Source organism: Mastomys coucha, unplaced genomic scaffold (genome assembly GCF_008632895.1).
Source record: "Mastomys coucha isolate ucsf_1 unplaced genomic scaffold, UCSF_Mcou_1 pScaffold9, whole genome shotgun sequence".
Lineage (NCBI taxonomy): Eukaryota > Metazoa > Chordata > Mammalia > Rodentia > Muridae > Mastomys > Mastomys coucha.
The window spans coordinates 49,298,880-49,318,438 of NW_022196915.1; the positions used below are offsets into that span (position 1 = coordinate 49,298,880).

The window sequence follows — 19,559 nt, forward strand, 5'->3', positions numbered from 1 at the left end:
CTCTGTTAGGAGTGGGACTTCATGACTATCTCACTTCTCCATGCTGCAATTCATCTGACTTGGCATTTCCCAGGTGTTGTGCATTCTGTCATAAACTGCTGTGAGTCCAGATGTGTAACTACCCTGCTAGGTCCAGAGGACACTGTTTCCTTGTGGTCATCTGTGGACTCCGTCCCCCAACCTTGTTGCTTGGGAGTGACTTGGTTCTGTAAGCAGCCCCGACAGGCTGCAAGCTGGAGTTGAGCACCTGCTGTGTGGAGGAGTCCTGACTGCTGCTCCTTAGATCATAGACTTAGCAAGTCTCATACTTATGTTAAAGGTTTACCGGATCTTCCTTTCAAGATCTCCTTCTGGTCTGGTGTTAATAGATTCTCTCCTGTTTATGTTATATGGGCAAGTGTCGAATTCCTCTGGGTCTGGTTCCCAAGCCTAACTATACATACTGAGTGAATTACAGTAAAGCTCTCTCTTATCACTTCTACCTGGCATCTGTGTCTTTCCTTACTAACTGTTTGCTCCCACAGATAATTGTTCGTCCCAGTCCTAGAGCACCCACCGGGAGACAACAGTCATCTAACACCTTTAGCTCTTACATTCTTTTCACCTCCTCTTTCACTATGATCCTTGAATGTTGAAATGAAGGAGGTGAAGTATAGGTGTTCCGTTTAGGGCTAAGCATTCTTCAGTCTCATTCTCCGAACCTTGGTCAGTCAAGGGACTCTGAGTTAATTGCCATCAACTGCAAGTAGAAGTATTCTGAGGAAGGTTGGGAAACTCATTAATCTATGGGTACAATGATGTCATTAGGATCTATTTTAATAATGTTTATTATTAGAGTATATGCTAGATGTAAATATAAATCTCTATTTAGCGGAGTAACTTAGTAGGCGATCCTAAATCGGATAATGGAGCCAGGTGTTGGTTTCGTCTTGTGGAGCAGGATTTAAATTCAAGCAGAGAGTTGTTGGTTACTGCCACAATATTTATGTCACTTCTGTATGTGTGGGCACATCTTATCAGGCCAGCCATTGCTATCGTAGCTCGCAGGGTTCACAGCTGGGTAAGACTGATGACTACTGCTCTCCCCTGGGAGCCTCTGTAGGACTTTCAAGCATGATGAAAGCTAGCCTGCAGGGATGGTGCTTTCAGCTTGATTTCTCAGTAGTCATAACTCAGGTATGTGGTGGGTTTTGTGGTAGGGCCTTACTGTCAAGATTGAGAGGGTAGCCGAGAGTCTGGTCCAGCTCGTAATGTTTGGGTGTCTACGGGACCTTGTTGACCAACAACTATAAAAGACATAACCCATTCCTGGCAGTGAGCATCTTATTTATTAGCCTTTGGTGTCTGTTATGAGTGTCTTCACTCTATTACAGGATAACTCCATCTTGGATATATATATATATATACATATATATATATATATATACACACACATATATATATGTATATATATATATATGTATAGTCAAATATATGTATTTACTTTGAGGAGTAACAAGAGTAAGTCTCCATAAGTCTTTTTCAAAGGATCTTTCTGTTATTTTTCTTTTCTTGTCCCCTCCTCCACTCTACCCTATCTTTCTCATCCACAATTTAACCCTTCCTATTTCATTTTTCCCTCTATACCACTGCATTCTATCTCCCCTCTCTTGAGTCCCAACCACCCATGGCCCCTTAATAATCTCCTGACCTCTGTGAGTATTCCAAATAAAACACACATATCCGAAGCTTCAACGCCAATCGACATAAAAACAGCCCACACAACATTCAAGAGTGCTATAGCTAAATTGTGTGGTAGATACATTTGTAGATTTTTGAGGCTCCTGAATGCCGATTTCCACTGTGATTGCACCAGTTTACACTCTTATCAGCAGTGACTAAGTATTTTCTGCTCCCCACGTCCACACCCACATCTGACATCATGTGATTTGGTTTGTTGACCTTAGCCATTCTGACTATGGTGACATGAAATTTCAAAATAGTTTTAATTTGCATTTCCCCAAGGAGACTGAATATTTTTAAAGCATTTCTCAGCCATTTATATTTCATCTTCTGAGAACTCTTTGTTTCGTTCCATACCCCAGTTTTTAACTGGGTTGTTTGTTCTTTGATGTTTAGTTCTTTAGTTCTTTTTAGTCTAGCTACTAACCGTCTGTCAGATGTATAGCTGGTAAAAAATTTTTTTCCCATTTTGTGGGTTACCTCTTCACTTGAGTAATGATGTCTTTTACTGTACAGAAGTTTTTTTAGCTTCATGAGGTCCCAATTTTTTGTTTGCTTGTTTTTTTTGTTTGTTTGTTTGGTTGGTTGGTTGGGTTTTTTTTGTTTGGTTTTTGTTTTTTTGGGTTTTTTGGTTTTTGGTTTTTTTTGTTTTTCAAGGCAGGATTTCTCTGTAGAGCCCTGACTGTCCTGGAACTCACTCTGTAGACCAAGCTGGCCTCGAACTCAGAAATCCATCTGCCTCTGCCTCCCAAGTGCTGGGATTAAAGGCATGCGCCACCACTGCCCAGCAGTCCCAGTTTTTAATTGCAAGTTTTAAGGATTTTTCTTCAGTTTTTGCTTAGTTGTTGGTATAAGTGTAATAAGGGTTCATAAGAAGAATTTAGAAATGTTCATCACTTTCTAATTTATGTGATAGTTACAATAGTATTGGTATTAGTTTTTATTTGAAAGGTCTGATAAGATTCTGTGCTAAATCCATCTTGCCCTGGTTATTTTATTGAGAGACCTTTAGTTACTGCTTCTACCTCATTGCTATATTATGAGTCCATTAGATTCATTTATTTCATCTTTATTTAGCTTTGGTATTCTAGATTTAACTAGAAACTCACCCGTTTCTTTTAGACTTTCCAGTTTGGTGAATACAGTTTTTTTTTTAAAGGATTTATTTATTTTATGTGTATAAGTACACTGTAGCTGTACAGATGGCCACTCCCTCTGGCCCCGCTCGCTCCAGTGTAATAAACTGTGGCTGTCTTCAGACACACCAGAAGATCTCATTATAGGTGGTTGTGAGACACCATGTGGTTGCTGGGATCCGAACTCAGGACCTTCGGAAGAGCAGTCAGTGCTCTTACCTGCTGAGCCATCTCACCAGCCCCCGGGATACAGATTTTTAAAGCATGTCCTTCTAATTCACGGAGTTTCCTGCATCTGTTGCAATATCTCCCATTTCATCCTTAATTCTATTAATTTGGATTCTTTCTCTTTTCATTTGGTTAATTTAGATAAAGGTTTGTCACTCTTGTTAATCTTTTCGAAAAAACCAACTCTTTACCTCATTTATAACTTTTATTGTTTGTTTGTTCATTTGTTTCTATGCTGTTGGTTTCATCCCTGACTTTAATTACTGTTCCCTATCTACCTTTCCTGAGTGATGTTCGTTCCTATTTTTCTAAGTCTTTCAGGAATATCATTAGTTGTTAATTCAAGATGTCTCAAAATTTTTAATATAGGCACTTAGTGCTCTAATGTCTCGGGCATACCTTCAGTGCATCCTATAGATTTTAGTTGTATTTACACTTTTATTCAATTACAGACATTTTAAATTTTTTTCCTTCATTTCTCTCTTGACCCAATTGTATGTCATTCCTTTCTATAAGCTCATGTGCTTTCTCCCGCTGTTGATAGCCAGCTTTATTCCACTGTGGTCAGACTGGCCACAGGTTTTATTTTCCTGTATTTATTGAGACTTGCTTTGTGTCCTAATAGGTAATAGATTTTGAGGAAAGTCCCATGGGCTGCTGAGAACACTATGTGATCTTGAATGTTTGTGTGGAATGCTCTGTATATATCTGTTATACACATTTAATTTACAATGCCATTTAACTCCAAAGATTTTCTATTTAGGTTTTTTTCCCCCAAATGATTGGTGAGTGTAGGGTGTTGACATCACCCACTATCAATGTGTCGGCATCAATCTATAGCTTTATATCTAACAGTGTTTCATTTATAAAATTAGAGTTCCTCCATGCTTTGTGCATATATATTGGATTATAATATTATGTTGGTGAATTTTTCTTTTAATAAATCCTTCCTCATCTCTTCTGACTAGTTTTTATTTGAAATCTATTTTCAGATATTAGAACAACTGTATCTGCTTTTTCTCAGCTCCATTTGCTTGGAATACCATTTTTATCACAAAGTGATGGCTCGCTTGATGGTGAGGGGGTCCCCCCCCCTTGGAGGCAACAACAAAAAATAAATTGATCTTATTTTATAACCCAACCTACCAGCCTGTGTCTTCTTATTGGTTAATTGACACAATTATTATTCAGTGTAGTAATTCCTGTCATTTTGTTGACTTTATTTTTTAGGTTGACTTAGACCTCTTTTCATTACCTGTTCTGGTATTATTTGACCTCCTGGGTGAATTTGTTTTTCTCTTCAGATTGAAGTATTCCTTCTCATATTCTTTATAAAGATGGCTTAGTATTCATAAAGCCCTATAATCTGTCTTTGTTTTTATTTCTCCTTCAATTCCAATAGACAGTTGTACTGCATATGCTAATCTGGATTGACAGTTCTGGTCTTCTGACATGTAGAGCACAGCTTTCCAGCCCTTTTGGCTTTGATGGTCTCTGCCAGGCAAGCCAGTGCTGGTCTTGTACATAACTTGACCTTTCTCTCTTGCAAGTTTCAATACCCCTTTGTGGTTCTGGTTTTAATGTTTTAGTTGTAATGCGTCATGGAGAATTTCCTTTCTGGCCTGGCGTGTTACTCTTTCCAGTTTTGGAAATTTTTCTTCTACACTATTCCTGGAGATATTTCCTGTCTCTGCTAGGATTTCCTCTCCTGCTTTATGAGCATAATTCGGAGCTTGTGTCTTTTAGAGGTACCCAAACCTTTCCACGTTCCACTCACATACTTTTATCTCATCAACCTTTACTGAACTATCCAGCTGCTCTGCTCGGTTTTCCTCCCTAACTCTCTTTTCAACATGGCCCTTCTGTTGCTGTGGCCTTCCACTGAGATTCTTAATTGGCTTATTGAGTTTTTCATCTCCAGAATCACTTCAGTTTGAGTTTTCTTAAGATTCAAACTGTTTTCATGTCTTAGATTGGATACCTTGTTTCATTCTTCACTTTGTTTTTGTCTTTGAGTGTTTGACCATAGTTATTAATCATTATTTTTAATATTTTATCTGAGAGTTCTTCCAAGTCATCTTCAGTGGAGGCCATTACTTTGGGAGTTTCATATTGTTTTTATTTCTGTGTTGGGATTTGAAATCTGGAGTTACTTTATTAGTTGGATCTTTCTTCTTCTTTCTTTTCTTCCTTCCTTCCTTTCTTCCCATCTTTCTTCAAGTCACCTTCTTGTTTCACCAGGAATGTTTACAGTGCTCAGGAGTCTAATTCATACAAGGGTTGAGAATGTTGATTCGTCTAGGTTTGTTTTTGTTGTTTGTTCATTTGCTTGGGAGTATAAATATAACTCTTTTCAGATCTTCTGCTTCTCAACTCTAATTTGATATCCTCGGTGGCCTGGTCAAGGAACTTGGAACAAGTCTCCCCTGAGACAGTGTGGACTGATTCTAGGTTTCAAGATGGGATCGGACAATGAGAGGGTCCCATCCAGGTAGATGGCAAGGGCTCTGGTGAACCCAGAAGGTGGAAACGACTTGTGTCTTCCAGCTATACGTGCTTGCTGGAAAGTCCCTAGTTGAGAATAAGCTCAGAACTAGTGAGTCTCAAAGGGAGAGAGAGAGATCTGAAGTAGGTATCAGCAGGTGGACAGAAGGAAATGAAGAGAAGCATCATTATCTAAAAGCACTGCACTTCGTCTGTCTAGAGGTGCTTCACCAGAGCAGTCCTGAGAAATGAAACCAGTCAGAAACCTGCCTCCAGTCCATAGAGTCTGGATAGACTATTGAACGCCTCAGAATCCCTGGGAAATAACAGAAGCCTGAGAGTGGAAGCAGAGGGCTATAGGTTCAAGCATCAAAAGGATCTTGAGTTCTTCTGTCTGAGTTTCTCCCTCTGTGTAATGGGAATAATCTGTTGCTCATGGTATTGTCATGGGAATTCATACAATGTGCAGCTGTGAATGGAAAGTAACTAACAGTTCATAGAACACAGAGGGAATGCTCAATAATGTTCACTTTGCTTGTTTTTATGGCTATGAATAACCAATATCCATATAAACAACCAATATCCATCCTGGCAAGATGGAAGCCAACATGCAATCTCTATAACTGGTCAGAGACCATGATGACATATCAGCTTCTGATTGAGTACCCCAATGCAACATCAGTTGCTATTCATAATTTATTCATCCACACATTGAAATATTTAATCCATGTGGGAAATATCTCTAGCATTTCAAGTTTTCCTGGCATTGTTTCATGGAAATGTTTTCAAAAGCAGTTTAGAATTGTACATTCATAAAGTTAGGAAATCATATTCACAGACGTGACACAGCCAGATTGCCCAATTTCAGAAGTCGTTTCTCAGGCATCTCTCCATACTACTATTGGCAATTACTTAACTAATCGGCTTTTGCTAAAGTCAGTCCACCCTTCAGAACCTTGAGGTGCCGCAAGAAAGCCCCTGGATTTACTGCAGCTTTCTGTTTAAGACTGTCAGTGTGAACATCTAAAGTCCATGTTCAAAGAGAAAGACAAGAGTCCAGTGAGAGTGAAGCTGGGGCTGCTGATTCAATGCTACCCCCTGTCCCCCCCCCCCCCCCCACACACACACACCTGGCGCAGAGCCTTGGGACCCAGCAGGCAATCAGGAGCTAGTTCTTGAATGCATGAATGGATGTAATGCTTTCTCTGGGTACTTTAGCAGGAGTTAAACACATTTCTTTCCCCTGCCATACTGTGGCTTAGAGTCCAAGACACACAATGGTGAATTTACATCAAAATTCAAGATTTGAAGAGATTTCATATGAAGCAGCTATAGAACTGTAACTATCCTAAGACCCAAAATATCCTTGGATTGAATATCTGCGATTAAACTTTAAAGTGAATTGCCCACTGATTATAGGGGTGTGAGTACTTGTCAAGTTAAAGCGACCCCCATGGGATCTCTCTTTCTTAAATTATTATAGTGGGCTTGTTGCGCTATATCTGAGGACTGTTCTAGGGCTCACATTACACAGCAGGTACACTCGATTTTGTTAATAACAGGTGAGGCCAGCTGTCTTGCTCTAACCTGATTGAACCAGACTTTGCACTGCTTGCTTTTTTTTTTTCTTTTTCAGCATTGCGCTTGCTGAAAGTTTCAGGTCATGCTCAAAGACTGATCTATTGTTTTGTTTCCAGGAGGAGGGGAGAGGCATTAGGTACCTGGCACCCAGCAAAACCCAGAGTTATCTCGGAATTCTTCAAAGTCATAAAGGGCTAGATGGAGAGTTCCTTGCTGGTACAACCAGGTCACAAGCCTTAGAAGGCTTGATGGGCATGGCTGGCTCTGTCCCCAAAGCGTACTCTGCTCTCATCTGGGCTTTGCTGCCTAGAGCTGAGTTGCTTCTCCTGGCTCCCTGCAGAACTTCCACGCTCCAGGAATTTGGACGGAGTGGTAGAGACATCGCCGGCAGAGACGGCAATTGCCAGCTGCCTCCCTGGGATGTCTTGTGATTCAGAGCACATTCTGCTCCACTCTTCTTAAAAGGGCAGCATGTTGATGCTCAAGGCACAAGAACAGAATCAAACAAGGAAACTACCATTTGATTAAAGAGTCGGTGAGTATACAACTCATTCCTGGTAGTCATGGCAGGACCTGGGGTCACCAGGAGTCTGGGCATCAAAGTCTATTTGCTAAGGGTTGCTGGTGTTCTTGTCTGGGGAGCTGATAGAAGCTGCATGAGCTCTCAAAGTAGGACTTGAAGCTTTCACTAGTGACATTACACTAAAGACTACTTTCTCTCTAGACAAATACATACCCATGCAAATTCCCACTCCATGGGTTCCTAGGTCATGTGCATTTGTGTTAAACCCTGAAGGGAAGAGCTGGAAAACATGGCTTTTTCTCTTAGATCTTTATTTAAAGTGAATTCCACTGAGCCCAGGGCCTTGCTTAGAAGCTTGTATAGGAAGTGCTTTGGACTGGGCATTTCTCTCCCATCAGCCTAGCCAGGTTCCACAGTTGAAGCACTTAGAAAAAAATTACTACTGTCTATCTGTTGGCACAGCCAGTGCTCTGCTCTGCTCTTCTTGCTCCCTAATGGTATTCCTTTCCTACTCATGGTAGCCCATCTTCCTGGGAGGACACAGTTCTGAGGAAGAGCTTTCTATTAGTGTTGTTCTACTCTCTGTGGGATAATCTGCTATGTAGCATGGAATCTACTATTCTAGGCCCAGTTATCCCATGCATCACTCTTTGAACATACATATACGTTCTTGATATTTCATGGAGCACTCTTAAAGGCCAGGATCTGTCATAGCTCTGTTACTCTTCCCATACCAGTGAGTCACTGAGTTCTCTAGAGCACAGCCCCCATGACTAGAGTCATGATATCTAGTATGGTTGTGAGAATATCAACTAAGACTATACAATCTCTTTTAGCATAGAAGATGAGCTTTGAGTATGATTAATATTATAATGACTCATGAGAAACGTGGCCTAGCTATAAGCAGGCTAAGTACTAAGAAACCATAGGATGTGCTTTGGACATTTCCTTTCCTAACATAATGACTTGTTTTGCTATAACCAGAACTTTCCCAAGGCCACACATGCAGTAACGGGAGCAGATCTTCAAGCACGGGGTTGAGTTTTCAAAAGGATCCCAGCCCAGTCAAGCAACCTAGACAGGTAGGAACATGGTCGGTAAGCAAGAAAGTGTAACGAGACTGTCCTTCGGGCCATCCCTGGCCACTGAAAACAGAGCAGGGGGCCCCAGTTCTCAGACAATGAGACTTGCTCTCATCCCTGTCGCCAGCATCCTCTTTCTGCCTCTCCTCCCTCTGAACTGCAGGTGTCCGGTCTCCATGCTGCCTCTCCTGCAGGTCACCCTCTTTCTTCTCTCCTCCTGCTTCTCAGCAGGAGGAAGCAGCCCCCTCAGTGAAAGCCTGTGGCTGCTGAAGACTGAGTTTGCCCTCCACCTCTACCGGAGTGCAGCAGCAGAGAGAAATGGGACAAACTTCGTTATCTCACCTGCCAGTGTGTCCCTCTCCCTGGAGATTCTGCAGTTTGGAGCCAGGGGCAACACTGGCTGGCAGCTGGCAGGTGCCCTAGGATATACTGTGCAAGGTAAGGGGCTCCTCTCTCCCACTTCCCCTCACCCCTGCTCCCTGCTCCACCCTGCTCAGGTGTTCTCAGTGGGGAGCTCAGATCCCAGTGTGCACAGGGACAGAGGCATGGCCATGCGTGAAGCACATGGCTGTTCTTGATTGTGGAGACTCCCTTCTTAGTCTCATGGCAATACCACAGTTTTGAGTCACTGCCCCTTTTAGAATGCTTGCTGTGGCTGGGAGGGATGGGGAACACCTTCTAAACATTCACTAATTGCCTCAACAGCCATTTTGAGGTTGGTGATTTCATTGGCAGCCCTATTTGGGGAAGTAGATAGGCAGAGGGTAGAGACAACTTGCTGGGAGTCACATAATCAATAAGGGGCGGGGCCAGACTTAAATGCACACTCTTTAGACCCAGGACTATGCTTTTGACTAAGCTGTTTTCATGATCCTGACGTTTCTGCCAGCTTATATCTACATATTGTTTCGAGCTCTGCTAACAGCAGAGAGAGTCTTTAGAACACAGCTCAGCCTGCATTAACCTACACTCATGATACAGCTCAACTCCTGAGCAACTATAGGCTAAGGCAAACACAGCCTTCCCTTCTCAATCTCAGAATACGATGTCAATATAAAACTTAGTGTTGGTGGCTGGATTAGGCAGGATTTCTTAGTTCCAAGCTAGTCTGTTATGTAGTAAGAACCCCATCTCAAAAAAACAGAACAATGAACATCACTAAAACTAACTTTGGATGAATTAAGATTTGTCAGAAGGCACAAGAAATAATGCCAACTCAGCCTGGCCAGGGCTTCCTGTAGAGGGTGGACCTTTGGGCTAGCAAATCAAGGTTAGTACTCAACAACAGGTCTGGCATCAGATGCCCCCTGAACTGCCCGTCCTCCTCAATGCATACCCTGACCACTGCTAAAACAAGTCTTACAGTCCTGCTGGACAACGGATAAGCTGTTCTCTCTAGGGACAACTGAAACCAAAGATAGTTTTTAGAACTCGGTCGTTCTCAGCAGTCAGACCAGAGCAGCATACACGTCCGCAGGCTCCCTTAGAGTCAGCACACTACAATGCACCAAGTGTTGTGGTGCTCTCACAGTATAGACCATGGCTGGTCAGGAACTTGTCTTATGCACTTGAGAACTCTGAAGGCAGCAACTCTGTCTGGGGAGCCATACATATAGACAAGGGGGTGAGTGCCACATGGTTCTGTGGCACATGATTCCACCAAGCAGGTAGGAGGCTCCCCAGAAGAGAGTACACCCAAGCTGGTCAGGAAGAAGAAATGTGATTAACACAGAAAAGGCAGGCACTTCTGCCTTCAACAGAGTCTCACACAAGTTAGGATGAAGGGTCTTGGTGGGACAGGGAAGAGTGGGCCGTTCTGAGACAAGATCCCCATCATGGTACTGGCTAACTGGTTGATCATGTATGATGACAAGATCCGGGCTTCCACAGAGCCCATTAGATATTGTCCAGATGACAGGAATTCTATGCAGGATGATGATCCACCTAAGTTTCTGAACCGCATGCTGCCTTGCCATTGTATGGAGCCACCATCAGATAGTAATAACAGGAGCAAGCCATTCTGAGACTCCTAGTTATCATGTTCTCCACTTTCGTTGCACTGTGCCTGCTTAAAATTATACAGCAGTGCCAGCTGCCCGCTGCAACCCAGCCTTTCTTTTAAAAGGTAACACAGGGCTGGAAAGATGTCCATAGCATAGCAGTTAGGAGCTCATACCTCTCATGCAGAAGATCCAAATGTGGCTCTCAGTGCCAGTGTCAGACAGCTCACAAACACTTGTAACTCCAGCTCTAAGAAATCCAATAGCATCTTCCAGCCTCTGTGGACATTGCACTAATATGCAGACACACAGATACTTAAGACTTAAATTTTAATATTTTCTTTATTTGTAATTTAAATATAAATTCATTTTCTTTCTTCCCTTTCTTCCCTCAAATCCTTCCCATACATACCCCCTGCCCCCTTGCTCCTTCTTGAAATCATGGCTTCTCTTTGTTATTGTTTTATACACATACAGATATAGATGGAGATAGATAGATAGATAGATAGATAGATAGATAGATAAATGTAACCTGGTCAGTACATGTAATGTTATTGTACAGGTATGATTTCAGGGCTTGGCCACTTGGTATTGGATAACCAATTAGGGAGAGGCCTTTCTCTGGGGAAGGCTCTGTCTTCCTATCTCAGCACTCCTTAGTTGCCTGTAGTTCTCTGTCTAGGGTTAAGGTCCTCTGAGCTTTCCCTTCTCTATTTGTGTGTCCATTGGAGTTGTGCTTATTTTGGTCTTGTTTAGACTGCCACATTGTTGAGATTTGATGGGTAAATCTTTTCTGTCATTTGTAGAAGACACAATCTTACAATAGATTTCTTGGTCCTCAGGCTCTTACAGTCTTTCAGCCCTTCTCCACCTTATGTGCTTCCCGTCCCAAGGATGATTTCCCTCTTGTTGAGTGGGCCTTAAGTTCAATTAGAGAGCTATCGGTCACTGAGGAGATACAAGCGCCACTACTGACCCTCGGGGGTTTTGTGCCATACTGGTCATTTTCGTGGTTCTCCTGGGTAGGACTACGTACTGGCTGCTCTCTTCCCTTGGAAACTCGCATAGCAACTGCTAGTACTCTGAAAGCTAGTCCTCTGGGGGAGGTTTTAAAGTCAGATCCAGCTTGGGTTCTCTGGGGCTTGTGTCCATGGGGAACACACAATTTCTGATTGCTTCAATTCCTAAGCATTTTCATTCTCTTTCTAGGTAAATTAATGAAAACATTATAGCACATAGGCCCCAAAAAGGAAGGTGGTCTCGTCCCAGGAAAAGAATTTTGCTTTGTAAGGCATACTAAATTTCTTTTATGACCACATCATTTGAGTCCCATAGACTAACACAAGAGATAAATGGCTCGGCAAAACTCAGCCGGCCCAGGGGCAAGTGACAAAGCCAGGGTTCAAGTTCCAGATTGTTGATTCTAAATCCTGTGCTTTCTCCAGACCTCCTAAGCCCCACTAGGGCCAGGAGGCAAATGTATACATTCATAAGCACCTCTCTCTCTCTCTCTCTCTCTCTCTCTCTTTCTCTCTCTCTCTCTCTCTCTCTCTCTCTCTCTCTCTCTCTCTCTCTCTCTCTCTCTCTCTCTCTCCCTCTTTCTCTCTCTCTCTCTCTCTCTCATCAGAGGCAGTTTCAGTCTTCCAGCCCAACCACACATGCTAGGGAGCACCCCCACTCACTCCTGTGAGAGTTCTTGAAAATTAAAATATCTGTGTTCAAAAGACAGGTCTCATAGTTTGAGGTTTTATAGACAGGAACCTTCCAGAGTCCAGAGCCTTCCAGAGTCTCGAACTTTGCAGAGTTCAGAACCTTCCAGAGCCCAGCCCCTCCAGCCTGGGAATCACCTATCAGAGGCGCTAACAAGGTGATTTTCGTTTAGCTACTGTGGGTTTATTTTCTTCTTCTCCCTTTCTTCTCTCAGCACCCTGTTAAAACCACCCTCTACCTTTTTCACTCTGGCAGCAGGAGGCTGAACAGAAACCAGCAGTGACAGCTTCCTCTTGGAGAGCCTTGTCCCTGTTCTCAGGCCATTCACCTCTGCCCCTCTAGACACCTTAGAACAGCAGTTCTCAATATGTTGGTCACAATCCCTTTGAGGGTCAAGTGATCCTTTCCCAGGGGTCACCTAAGACCATCGGAAAACACAGATATTTATATTACGATTCCTAACAGTAGCAAAATTACAACTATGAAGTAGCAAGAAAAAAAATTTTATGGTCAGGGGTCACCACAGCATGAGGAACTGTACTAGAGGGTCACAGGTTGAAAACTGATACTCTAGAATGTAGTAAATATTGCCCCCCCCACTCGCCCTGCCAAATCAATGTGCTCTATGGTTCCGTTCATCTGGACAGCAAATCTCCCCAGAGCAGGGTGGGTCTTCTCAAACCCAGCCATTCCTCACCCTGTGGGCAACAAGATTAGGAGGCAGCTCTACCTCCAACACAATGACTCTAAGCACATGGTGACTGGCTCTGTCCCTCGTCTGCCTCCTCCCAGGAGTGGGAACACCATAACCCTTACTTCAAAGCATCGCTGAGAGCATTCCTTATAATCTAGACTGAGAGGTGTTCTGTGCAACATTTGTAGACAACATGAAGCCTTAAGAATTTACTCTAACATTGCACACTCTGGAACATACACAAGGGCTCTTCTCTGTGTGCAGATTGGGCAGGGACAAATTGGGCTCAGAAATCCACTTCCAGCCCACTGCTCTGCTCCTTCAATAATTCTGGCCCCAAGAACGATCATCTCAGGCTGTATTGCTGCTTTTCTCTTGGCTGTGGTGAAAGATCTGAGAAAAGCAGCTTAAGAGAATCCGGGGTTAGCGCAGTCAAACCCTGGATGTGAGACCTAGGATAACATATGTTGACAAGGCAGCTCTGTGACACTTGATAGACTGATCTGGGAAGAGGATAGAGCCTTATTTGAGAAAACACCTGCATCACATTGGCCCATAGGCAAGTCTGTGTGGCATTTCCTTCATTAATGACTGATGTGAGAGGACCCAGCCCACTGTGGGTGCTGTCACCTGGGCAGGTAGTCCAAAGGATGTGTAAGAAAGCAGGCTGAGCAAGACACAGGGGACAAGCTAGTCCCTCCATGGTTTCTGCTTCAGTTCCTGCCTCTAGGCTCCTGCCTTGAGTTTCTGCCCTGACTTCTCTCGGTAGTGTACTATAAACTATAAAGCAACATAAACCCTCTCCACCTAAGTTGCTTTTGGTCATGGTCTTTATCAGAGCACAGAATTCTTACTAGGACAGCAGCTCCTCAACCACTGCCCATCCTTGTTCCAATACTGCACAGAACTTCCCTGGCTTCCTGTTAGAAATTCCACCGTGTCACACTGGACCTGCCACATCCACAGGTCTAGCCTCTCCTTCAGAACCCAGCAATGTCCCTGAGTCAGGAAGTGAAAGCACAGCTTGGCCGTTTCCAAGGCCCTGGCAGACTCTCTTCCAGCTAGATTTGTTTGTGATCTCGCATGTTTTCTGTCCACCTTTTAAGCTGTGGGGTTAGGTGGATTTTGACGTGGGTGGCTACACCATTTCCAGTGGGGGGATTTTTGTGTGGACCAACCTTCTGAGACAACCTGTAGGTGGGAGCTGTGCAGGTCCTCACAAACACTCCTTTCTCACAGACCCAAGAGTGAGAGAATTCCTGCACACTGTTTATACCACACTGCACAACTCCAGTCAAGGCATCGGGATGGAGCTGGCCTGCACCCTGTTCATGCAAACCGGAACATCTCTGTCTCCCTGCTTTTTGGAGCAGGTCTCTCGGTGGGCCAACAGTACTCTGGAGCCATCTGACTTCAGGGAGCCTAACAGCACTACCACAGAGGCCTCCAAAGTCACATCCAGACAGAGCCCAGGTAAAGGAAAACCACCCTTCTCAACAAGGCTAAGGGCTTAGAGAAATAGTGCCGCCATCATTTGTCAGAAGCCATGCTGAGGTTCAGGGTACCCTGACTTACAGCACATGTTGAGATGGCAGACCTACCCTTGAATGTCATGCATGTTCTGTGCCCACTCTGTTCCTCCCTCTTTGCACCTTAGCACAAGTACACATGTACATGCACATACACACCTATCCTTGAGCACACGGGCACACAGGAAGATGCTGCTCAGAGCCTGCCACCTATGGAAATACCTGGCAGGATCTGTCCCATGTCATGGTCGCAAGGCCATTTTTCACTAACCAAAATGGAGCAGGGACCAGGAAAAGTAGTTTCTGGGAAAGTTAGGTTAAATAAAGAAACACACGAAAGGGACAAGACATACTCCATATGTTTCCTTTGGTTCTGTTGGAAGCTTGCTCTGTGTGACTCAATCATCAGTGGCAGCCACCACAGGCTATGGTTGATATGAAATGGGCAGAAGTGGCTAACAACTGCTGGCCTTTTTTTTTTTTTTTTTTTTTTTTTTTTTTTTTTTTTTTTTTTTTTTTTTTTTACTTAGTGCCACTTGGAATCTCTGATTGCATTTCACTCACCCACTGCTCCTAGAACGTGGGTACTGCTTCCATTTTACAGATGGAGGAACTGAAACACCAGGGTTGAGTTTCCTGCTCGCCATGGGCCACAAAGCCAGGGTCACATTCTGATCCAGGTAGTTTGGCTGCCCTGTTCTTGGTAAGCACACAAAAGACTCAGATAAATGGAGAATGTTCAAGATCCAGAGTTGCTAAAAACAGAACAGCTTCAGTGTATGTGGATTGAAGGCTGTACTCCCTCAACATTTTCAAGTATTCTATGCTAGCTTTGGCAATTGACTTTTAAAGGACTTTTAAAGGGTCAGAGAAATGGTTCAGCTGTTAAAAGAGGATGGATCAGGAAGCACACAACCACCTTTAGCCCCAGTTCTAGAGTATCTGATATTGGTTCCAGCATCCAAGGTTACCAGCTTTCATGTGCATGTACCCACACACAGCAAACACACAGACACATAGTTAAAATATTTTTTAATTAAGGAGTGATTCCCTATATCCTCCTTGAGTGGTCAAGGGATCCACTCAAAAATCAAACCTAGGTATTCTCAACTTCCAGCCTGGTCTTTAAGAAAGTCTTGGTCTTTCTCAACCCCAGAGGCCTGAGTATGGAACATACCTGCTCAGATTCAAGTGCAAGGCTCTTTTGTTGGGTGACTGGGTAGATAGTGGTGTGGGACCAACATCCCTGAGTCTCATTTCTCACATCTGGGAAGCTGAACCAAAAGTTGTAGAGATTTCTTCAAGCAATTAGGCAGAGCCTAGCATAGAGTATATTTATTAAACAATTGAAGGTCTGGGGCAGAAGCTGTCTCTGTAGGAATGATTCTGCTAGCTTCTTCCTGTTGATACATGACATTCTAACCACAGCCCTCCCCTAAGTGTGTTCTGATCATAGTTATCTCCACAAAGGTGTGGAGAGGGATGCAGCTCAGCAATTAGCAAGTCCCAAGGTGGGGTGACAGTGCAGTTTTCTCCAGCCACAGAGCCTCATCCGTGCAAGCATCTGCCCAGGGAGACACTGCCTAATGATCTCTGGGAAATGACTCAACAGAACCAGGGGCCATCCTGGGCACTAGTAGAAACAGAGAGGGAGGCCACACTGAATGCATTCTAACAAGAAGGCTATAATTCAAGTTATAAGGTGACTCCCTGCCCCAGAGCAGAAGAAGCTCAGTCATTAGGGACCCAGTCTGAAGTCTGCGTTCTTACTTTCCATTTCCATGACAATAAATTAAAAGCCAGTTAGCATGGCCACTGTGGGTCCCTTGGCAGCCTAAGGAATTAAAGCTTTTTGTAATAAACTAAAAATAACATGAAGCTGGAGAGAAGCTCTTCTGTCTATAGGTAAAGCCCCAGGGAACCCGTTGTGGGGCCGGGCCAGTGCCCTGTCTACTCAGCTCTCCATCATGAGCACCATGACCTTCCAAAGTACCTGGCAGAAGAGATTCTCCTCTGTGGCCTCGCAGCCCCTGCCTTTCACCCATGCCGATGGTCTTTTACTTCAAGTCCCAGCGATGCACCAAGTGGCAGAGGTCAGCTATGGTAAGTTCTCATCTCCAAATTCATAAAATTTAAGGAAACTCAGCAACATGGGCAAGAGAAGGGAGGTAGGCTCTGTTTTTCAGGGTTAGGTGGAGACATGTTTCTATAGGGATCCATTCTCTGGGCTGTGGGTAGACTCAAGGTAGCAGGAGGCTTATAGAGTGGCCTTGAATGGTATACCCATCTGGATGCTGAGGACACAATGCTAGGATTGGCTTCCACACTGATTAAGAACATGTTCATGTGAATCAAAAATACTTGGACCAAATACCTCTCCTAGAGAACACCTTTATGACACAACACCAAGCCAGGACCAAATAAGGGCTAAAAGGCCTCCAGACTAAAGGAACCCTCATCCTGAAATGCCATTGCTCCATATGACCCTCTTGCCTAAGGTTATTTGCCTCAGTCAGCAGGGGAGGTTCCCAGTGCCAGATGTGCTATGGAGGCTAGCAGGCTCTGTACTAAGCAGCTGTGCATCCTTGAGTAAAGCTCAGTGGGAGATCCCAAAGAGCTTTAGGAACACTAAATCAGCCACGTCACCCAACAGTTCCCAGTCTCAGATTGCTTCCTGGGGCTGAGGGGCACACCCTATTTTATTGTTGCTGTCTTGTAAATCTGCTTACTCCAAGTTGTAGTGTTGCTGAGTTTCCCTGGCTCCTCGGGCAGAGCTAATTCCTAACCCACTGAACCCTTAGGCCAGTTCCAGGATGCTGCAGGCCATGAGGTAGATGTTCTAGAGCTGTTGTACCTGGGAAGGGTGGCCAGTTTGCTCCTGGTGCTTCCCCAAGACAAGGGCACTCCTCTGGACCACATTGAACCACACCTCACAGCCAGAGTCATCCACCTTTGGACCACAAGGCTGAAGAGAGTCAGGATGGATGTGTTTCTCCCTAGGTGAGTAGAGACATCTTCCTTATAGAACAATTACCATGTTAGCCAGTGGGGCTTGCACTTAGAGCCAAGTGGTCAGATTCAAAGTCCATCCTTCCACTGGGCTATCTTGTCCAATGAGCTTTAACCAAGGAGAGGTTCCCTGAAGTTTGAGTCTATTCTAAAATCACTAAAGAGTAGATCATGGCACAGACACAGTTGAGTTCCTGGGTCTTCCCAAGATGAACTATTCGGCTCTCACCAGGCTGACTCAAGCCCCTAACCCCCTGCTCCAGAGGCAATGCCATGGTGGGATGAAGAAATGCAAGGAGGAATCTTTGTGTGTACAGCTGTCATTCCCACCAAACCAAAGAGACAAGATGGCTTATGTAACTGAGAAAACATATATGTAATGCTAGTCAGAAGCTAATGAAGACACAAAAATGCAAAACTCTTCCAGGCATGGAGTGGTACAGCTGTAAGTACAGATAATCAGGATGATGGCAAATTCAAAGGGCTACAGAGTGGTTCTGACTAGTCTGAGCAAGTTAATAAGACCCCCATCTCTATTAGCTAGTAAATTCAAGACTTTGTGTATCTGTGTTGAAGATGTATTCATTCTAAGTGAAGAGGTTCCTCTGTTGAAGAAAATTCAGTAGGTATAAATATAAATTTAAAAAAAAAATCTAATGACAGTGCTAGATCTTGTTTTCCAAAGCAAAGATGTTAGTAAAATTCAATGTTTACAGAATGGCTCTGCCTAAACTTTTTCAGATAATGAGCTTGTCTGACAACTTGGAATCAGCATAGCTTTGTAGATCAGCACTAAGGGCATAGTGTTGATACCCAGGAGCTCATTGACAGCATGTGAATTCTTTACCTACCTGTCCACTTGAGGCCAGGGCTCCCCATGAATAAAGGCAAAGGCCTTGGTAGTGCTCCCTTGGGCAGTTAAAAATAAGCCCATCTCCTAGAATAAAAACATACGAGGAGAGACACAAGGAGACAACATCTAGATCTAAAGTGAGATCATGCCAAAGATGAACTCAAACCCAAGACAAAACCCATCTCTCAAAGCCAAATGCTCAGTCCCTACCAAAGCCTCCAGTCTAGTTGCTCTTGGGTATAATTAGTGCAGGAGGGAAGGGAGCTCTTGCAGCCTGTATGGAAAGTGTAGTGCAAGTGAAGAGCTTGCTATCTCATATGAAGATGAGTAGCTCGGCCTGGAGTAGCTGATGTAAGGCAGACTCCCAAGGAAATGCTCAGCTTCACAGAAAGAGAAGAATTGCACACTGACTTTCTCCCAAACCCTCAGCAGTAACCTCAAAAAAACAGAACAGAGGAGGAAGAGGAAGAGAAAGAAAGAAGATCTGAGGGCCTCAGCAATGAGTTAAACAACTTTGTTCTGATGAATACTATCACTGCAAAAGTATCAAGCCTCTAATTCAAGACTGTGGCATTTTGAATATGCTTGGCCCTGGGAGTGACACTATTAGAAGGTGTGGCCTTGTTCAAAGAAGTGTGTCACTGTGGGGGTGGGCTCTGAGCCCCTCTTCCTAGCTGCCTGGAAGACATTCAGTCTGCTCCTGGCTACCTTTGGATGAAGATGTAGAACTCTCAGCTCCTCCAGGGCCACCCCTGCCTGCACACTGCCATCCTTCCTTCCATGATGATAATGGACTGAGCCTCTGAACCTGTAAGCCAGCCCCAATTAAATGTTGTCCTTTATAAGAGCTGCGTTGGCCATGGTGTCTCTTCACAGCAATGGAAACCCTAATGAAGATGGAAACTCTAAGACAAAGACCAACCAGAGTTCTGTTTTTAGGAAAATGAAGCCATTTATTTCATAAGCAAAACCAACCTTACACACACAGACAAGTGCACGCACGCGCAC

The 19,559-nt window shown here is 43.9% G+C and overlaps 1 protein-coding gene across 1 annotated transcript in view; it reads left to right on the forward strand.

Annotated features, from left to right (window-relative positions):
* Positions 1–7,636: 7,636 nt before the first annotated feature.
* Serpine3 (serpin family E member 3) overlaps positions 7,637–19,559 on the forward strand; it is a 27,843-nt gene continuing 15,920 nt past the window's right edge. The window contains exons 1-5 of the mRNA XM_031362778.1: positions 7,637–7,686; positions 8,920–9,194; positions 14,400–14,633; positions 16,595–16,792; positions 17,491–17,689. Coding sequence (XP_031218638.1) covers positions 8,933–9,194; positions 14,400–14,633; positions 16,595–16,792; positions 17,491–17,689 — 893 coding nt within the window. The 5' untranslated portion in view covers positions 7,637–7,686; positions 8,920–8,932. The remainder of the gene's footprint in view (positions 7,687–8,919; positions 9,195–14,399; positions 14,634–16,594; positions 16,793–17,490; positions 17,690–19,559) is intronic.